Source organism: Brassica napus, chromosome A2 (assembly GCF_020379485.1).
Source record: "Brassica napus cultivar Da-Ae chromosome A2, Da-Ae, whole genome shotgun sequence".
In the NCBI taxonomy this organism is placed as follows: domain Eukaryota; kingdom Viridiplantae; phylum Streptophyta; class Magnoliopsida; order Brassicales; family Brassicaceae; genus Brassica; species Brassica napus.
This window is the reverse complement of record NC_063435.1, coordinates 14,420,727-14,427,627: the sequence shown is the minus strand read 5'-3', so window position 1 is coordinate 14,427,627 and position 6,901 is coordinate 14,420,727. Positions and strand designations below refer to the sequence as shown.

The 6,901-nt window shown below is 37.1% G+C and overlaps 2 protein-coding genes across 3 annotated transcripts; one reads left to right on the top strand and one right to left on the bottom strand.

Moving 5' to 3' along the window:
* Positions 1-2,364: 2,364 nt before the first annotated feature.
* Positions 2,365-3,522, top strand: LOC106390482 (protein LURP-one-related 5). The gene is made up of 2 exons (XM_013830953.3): positions 2,365-2,749; positions 2,929-3,522. The coding sequence occupies exons 1-2, from the start codon at positions 2,522-2,524 to the stop codon at positions 3,331-3,333; spliced, it is 633 nt and encodes a 210-aa protein (XP_013686407.1). The 5' UTR covers positions 2,365-2,521; the 3' UTR covers positions 3,334-3,522.
* A 748-nt stretch (positions 3,523-4,270) lies between these two features.
* Positions 4,271-5,905, bottom strand: LOC106390491. Of its 2 annotated transcripts, XM_048756171.1 has the most exons (4): positions 5,211-5,905; positions 4,831-5,003; positions 4,631-4,685; positions 4,271-4,585 (listed from the first exon to the last, which is right to left on the bottom strand). In XM_048756171.1, exons 1-4 carry the CDS (start codon positions 5,781-5,783, stop codon positions 4,478-4,480), a joined length of 909 nt encoding a protein of 302 aa, XP_048612128.1. In that variant the 5' UTR covers positions 5,784-5,905; the 3' UTR covers positions 4,271-4,477. The 2 variants fall into 2 exon arrangements, with proteins under 2 accessions (XP_048612128.1, XP_013686421.2); XM_013830967.3 differs by having other exon boundaries at positions 4,271-4,685; positions 5,211-5,904.
* Between the last annotated feature and the right edge of the window lie 996 nt (positions 5,906-6,901).

The following is a 6,901-nucleotide window of genomic DNA, read 5'->3' as shown; positions in this document are numbered from 1 at the left end:
AAACAAAAAGCCCACAAAACTACCGGACTACAGACACACAATGGCTGAAGCCCAAATAAGCTAAACAGGCCCAAGGCCCAAAAATCGAACCCAGCACCGACAGGTTCAGGTACGCGTGCGTCGACGAGGCTGGAACGAGACACGTGTGGAAATCCTGACCGTCATTGCGCCACGCATCGCTCCGCCTCGACCCGACCGTCTCCGCCTCACCAAACCGCCGTACCTAATCACCGAAACCCTCGTTTCACCGGAGCTCTTAATCCCTTCAAGCCTCCATCGAAACCAACTATCTTCTTCACCTTCCTGAAACCTTGTCGGAGAGCTTCATCCCGCTGTAGAGATCTCATCCGACGACGAAGCTTCATACCCTTAGAGATCCATGGCCGAGAACCTCTCCCGCACCATGACCATAACCCAAACTCTAGCAAACAGACACCATCGACGGAAGCTTGAGCCGACGACGGCGAAGTTGAAGGAACTTCCGCCTCTCAGCGACTAAAACCGGCGGCGGCGGAGCTATCGTAGCCTCCACCTCCCGGAAACTCAAAACACAATCGTCTTCACCTCTCCAATCCTTCCAACCTCTGCGTCTTCACTCCAGGAACAAGAACACCACATGTGGTGGCTGGTCAGAGCTCAGGCAAAGCGGATGTTGTACGAAACGAGGGTGAGACACAAGCGGAAACTTTTAGCTTAAGGATGACGGTCTCCGGCAACGGCACACACGTTCACGCGCCGGCCATCCGCCGGAGATCTACTTTCTCTCTCTTCTCTCTTTTAAAATCAAAGAAATGAACTTTAAATGAACGTAAAAGCTTATAGAGATTAAAAACAGAATAAAACAATGTCATTTTAAGTACAAATTCACCAGCTTTTCAAAAAGAAAAAAAAAAGTACGAATTCATCAGAATCATAGACTGTATCTAACATGTAAAAATCCGATGGATGAATGGTACATCTACATCCCCTAGTAATTACTTGCAAATTTTTTTTTTCAAATCTTGCTCAAGTGTTCTCTCTACCGATTGGCGGTAGAACTTTTATGGCTTTAGCAAACTACAAAACTTTTAAAGTCTAAATTTTACTAAACAGATTTTTCATAATAATTGTCATTTTAAAATAGCTAAAGTCAGTTGGACAAAAAAAAAAATAGCTAAAGTCTATGATTCTCTAAAGCCAACTAAACGTGACTCTTTCATGTTGTTCAGATTTTTCACAATAACTGTCCTTCACTTTATGTTTTCCTCTCATCTTTCATGTTGTATTCTCTAAAACTAACTAAACGTGACTTTTACAACAACAAAAAAATATTATTTATTTTTCTTTTATTCCTAAACTTTTTTTTTTATCCTTCGATTAATATATAACTTTTATACATATATATATTAGTTTTATCATACATATTTTTAGCAAGTAAATTTTTTTTTTATTATTGTTCTTTTAAGATCCATATTATATTATCTTCGATATCATATGTATATTTCTTTCATTACTAATATAATTTAACATCATTAAAATAAATACTAAAGTAATATTCACATATTCTATATTTCAAACTATTAATATTCTTTATATATATACACTTAATCTAACAACCAAAGTTTGTAAAGTCAAAATTTCTAATTCTAAAACGAAAGCTTAAAGCGAAAACTGTTACCAATCAGAGAAATTTATAAACAAATATAACAAAAATATTTATATTTAATAGTGATTTATATTTAGTAATTTTTTGAATATGTTAATAATTTATACATAATCACTAAATTAAATCTATTCGAATATAACAATAAAGTAATGTAATAAAATAAATATAATATAATATAATATAATAATAATTTCAAAATTTTCAAAAATATTATTTAATTATAGTTTTATAATTATACAACTTGTTATTACTAAAATAAGTTCTTAAGAATTTTATGCAATTTTTAATTTATAATCCTAATACCATAAATTTCCTTTCGATACCTACAAATTTTTGTTGTAATATTAATATTTAGTTATCCTTTGATGATTATACAATTTTTTATTTCAATAAAATGTCCTCTTAATTTTATGTAATATGATTTAGTGTATTTTAACTAAAAGAAGTAGATAAAAATCTATCCAAATTATAATTTTAAATATATAAGTATATATTCTTAAATATTAAAATAACTACTATTATTTATTTTATCTAAATTTTATGATTTTAATTAAATTAAAAATATCTCTAAGAAAAATAAAATAATTTAATTTAAATTTTATTTCTAACGCATTTGATAGTAGTCAGCACCCACGTGTCAGTTTAACGTTTGCGCAAACTGTAAAAATTCCTCAGTGAGATTCTTTCTCTCCGTGTCGGGTTCCCCTTATAAATCTTGCACTCATTGTCTTCCTTTTCCTCCAACCTTCACTTCTCTCTCTCTCTCTAATAAGTAAACTGGTCGTAACCTCCAACCAAGAGCTTACAAGCATCATTACAACAACAACAACCCGAAAGAACTCTCAGTTGGATCGATCAGCATTCGGGAGAAAAAAAATGAAAGGAGGTTTGCTTGTGGACGATGAATTTATTCACGGAGAAGAGACGAACCTGACTGTTCGGAAAACTTCCCTCTTTTTCTCCGGAGATGGTTTCACTGTTTACGACTGTAAGGGCTCTTTGGTCTTTCGCGTGGACTCTTACGGTGGTCCCAACAACCGCGACACCGACGAGGTTGTCCTCATGGACGCTCACGGTCGCTGTCTCCTCACCCTCCGACGAAAGGTAGCTACTTTATACATATATATTCTGGTTCTACGCATCTTCATATACTTTGTCCAAAAGAGAATTTATTTGGACATTTGTTGTCGGAATTAGAAGCATCTGCTTTATACTTTAATCACTGAGTCAACTCGGAGAGTTATAACTAACTCTGTTTTTCTTCTTCTAAACGGTGAAAACAGAGGCCGAGTTTGCGACGGAGATGGGAGGGGTATCTCGGGGAGAGAACAGACGGTCAGAAACCAATCTTCGGGGTGAGGAGATCCTCGATCATCGGGAGGAACAGCGTGACGGTGGAGGTTTACGCGGAGTACGAGTGCAGCGAGTACCTCATCGAAGGAAATTTCGGGCAGAGGAGCTGCACGGTGGTGGAGGCGGAGACGAGGCGGAAGGTGGCGGAGATACGGCGAAAAGTGGATGCGTCAACGAACGTGATGCTCGGGAAAGACGTATTCTCGTTGAACGTGAAGGCCGGGTTTGATGGAGCCTTCGCGATGGGATTGGTCCTTGTGCTTGATCAGATCTACGGCGACGATTACGTTGAGGTTGGTGAGGAACAGGTGCACCCTTCCGCAGTAGATCTTTGATTTCTTCGTCCCTCCCTTCCGTGTGGAAATATTAATAATTGTGAGTTTTTGTCGGCTTGAAAGGAACGATTTGGACAAATATTTTTCTCGCTCTGTCCCTTTTGATGTGATTTGATTTGAGCTAAGTTGAATTACTCAATTACAGCTGTTTATTTCAAGAAAGAAAGAAAGTAAGGTGTTAACTTTTAAGACAGAGATTAGTTGTAGATAACGGGGCAAAATAAATTTTCCTTTTGCTGGTGAGTTAGGCAAAAAGATAAGAGTTGTGTATCTCTAACGAGTTCAAAATTCACATTTATTAGTCAAACAAAATATGAAAAGCTATTAACCTCATCTACTTTCTCTTTCCATTGTTATACTATAGTCCATAGAACGGTTCAACGTCTTTATTACTCCAAAACTATGGGAAATAATGTTGTACTGTGTCAGATATGACGTAAATTAAGTAATTAGAAAGAAAACTGTTGACAGACACAAAAGAAAATGGGACTTGAGAGAATTATTTACGTCATATCTGACCAGCTTGATCACATGTGGATCGCTGTTCACAGGGCCGGAACGCGAGTTACGCACCTGCGTCGGTTGTGAATATGCTTTATTCCCACACGTTCTCTAGAGTAAGATTACTTTGATAGAATAAAGATTAATGGGCTATGATGCTTTTCAAAATTGTAATATATGGATTCATGATGAACATCACAACATACACCACGTTTTCTGATTATTAAGCCCAAGTATTTATTCAATAGTCCAACCCCGGATAAATATGGAATTAAGGTGTTTGTTTTTGCTCCACCCCAAAATATTTGTGGTTAGCTAACTTTGGTGATGTCAACTAAATCGATCTTATGTCAGTTCCTTCATGTACTTCATCTTAACTGTCTGGCTCAGTTTGAATATAGCATATGTTAAGTTGTCGGAGACAGAAGAACAGAGAGAGAGGAAATAGCCATTTTTATTTATTTTGAGTGTACATACTACAAACCATATAAAATTTTCGTTACATGTATATTACACACGCATTCTTTTTAATATTATACACGCATATTGCATTTGCATATGTGTATTAAACATGCATACATACTATATTGTTTATTTAGAATTTAGATACTAATGTATGTATAGGAAGGTGTACATATGTGATTTAGGATGTCGTGGAAATACGAGCGTGCTTGGGAAAATCACGGAAGATGGTAGTTGGAGGCATGTGGCCAATTTCATCACTCAATTGCTCTTTTTCTTCTTCTTCTTCTTCTTCTTCTTCTTCTTCTTCTTCTTCTTCTTCTTCTTCTTCTTCATATTCGTCATCCTCCACATCCCACAAAAACCTTGCGTATGAAGCTTGCACGTAGCTGCACCATTATATAATTGTTATACCATAGTCCGTAAAGTCTGATTAGTTATTACGTAAGCAAAAAATATATATATAAAAAAGAAGAAAAAAGGAAGAAATAAGTGTTACATAAGCTATAGGTACAGATCTTGTAAAATTTTTACCAATCTTCTGGGGACATTTTGGCAGCTTGTTGGAAATAGGAGTGGGCTCTTTTACGATCGCCGTGGTTATGCAAAATGAGATCGGCGTATAGCGAGAGAACGTTTCCATCGTTGGTGTTCCCCAAAATTGCTCTTTCACAATACTCTTCTGCTTTCTTCATGTCTCCTCTCACCTGTTTCATATTTAAATATCCATGCATTACAAACTTTTTACGTGGATATCTTCTACTAAAATATCATGTACTATTAAAGATCCTATATAAAATATCCTGTATAAAATAATAAAAAGAGACATTTAAAAACGGCTAATATATTTTTTTTTCTTTTGTTTTGTTTATGTCTATTCTCTGTTTTTCCAAATCTCTACTCAACTTATGTACCTCTTTCAAAAACTTGGCATAGTTTCCGGTCAGAAGCGAATTTCCAGGTGTCAAGTTGATCATCTCCCGGTAATACACATCGGTGGCGTCCTCACTTCCACTGCTTCCACTGTCATCTCCGCCGTTACAGATCTTGACGCCGCTGCTCCCCATACCACCAGCACCACCAATCACAAGAGCCTCCAGATGATCTTCATCATCACTGACCTTCTCTCCCAGCCCAGAGCCCGAGAACAGTCTTTCCGTTAAAAGGGTCGAGGACGGATCCAAAATCTTTCCGTTGTAGGCTGTTCCATGGGAACTTTCATCTAACGATGACCTTCGTTGCCTTCGTGGTAATACGTTACTGCTGTCATGGTCGTTGTAACTTGATTTAAGAACGCTTTCCCTGTGCTCAGAGAAAGCTTGGTGCAACATCTCCCCAGTGTGTTCATCTATGGACTTTGAAGCGAGAAGAGACAACGATCTGTTTCGGGGCTGGAGCAGTGACTCCGGCTCCGGTGACGATTCTCTCGAGCAGTGTTGTTGTAGCCATGAGTTGAGTATTGGAGCAGATGTGGTTCTCAGTAACATGATGATGATGGCCACTCGGTTAATCAAAATAAATTTTTTATACTAATAAAAACTCCATTAGATTAAAACCGCTCATGCATGAGTCTCTTGATAATGTGTATATTCGCTAGTCTACTGGGGGGTCTTTATATAATGGTAAGCCGCATGTATATATTATTGGTCTCAGTACACACCAGCCAAGAGAAAAAACAATATGTGACGGGACCATAGAGTTATAGATAAAGATCGTAGAAAACCCTTGGCCTTTGATGCTTTGACACATTGAGCACACCACATGGGCAAGTGTGGGATCCACATTTCACCCTTTTGTCCGCATCAGTACATAGTTTCTTACGGAAAACTGACGGTGCTGGGTGAAGCATGAGATGGAGACAAACTCTAAACGTAACTGTCAGCTACAGTTTTAATCTCAAGTCGAGACAATAAGCGACACGTTTTTTTAGATTGTAGCTGAGGAATGGAGACGCTAAATACGGCAGGCGGTGAGAGACGAGAGATCTGAATGCTTCACATTCAGATTCATCATTCTCACGCTTTCATCAACTGGCGGAGGCACTGTTCTTTTGCGGAATAAATGTATGCAGTATATAATAACGTATTTGAGAGTTTCTAATTGAACTTTGTTATAAGTAGCTTTCAGAACATATGATTAATGGAGGTTTTATTTAAGAGCCGATTCTTAATTTTTTTAGTTAAAAGTTAAGATACGGTTTTTTTTATATTCTGTTAACAACTTCGCTCTAAAAACTTTTCATTAATCATATTTTAAGAATCCCATTAATCATGTTCTCACGCTTAGTAGTCCCATATTCTGATATTTGCTATGCAATAGCTGCTCTTCGTGGGCCCATTTAAATTCAGACCAAAAATTATCACGCATGTGAATGGTGCTTCATTCAACATGCATGTGAACGGTGCTTCATTCAACATGCATGGATGGATAGAGATAGATGCCGACAAACACATCAGCACAACCTTTTTCCACTATTAATGGTATGTGATGAAGTCCATCAATGGTATGTGATGGAGTATCCAGAGAGAAATTTAATAATATAAAATTGAAAAAGCAATGAAATAAAGAGAGAGTCCAAGAGCATCATTAGAGCATTTTTATTACG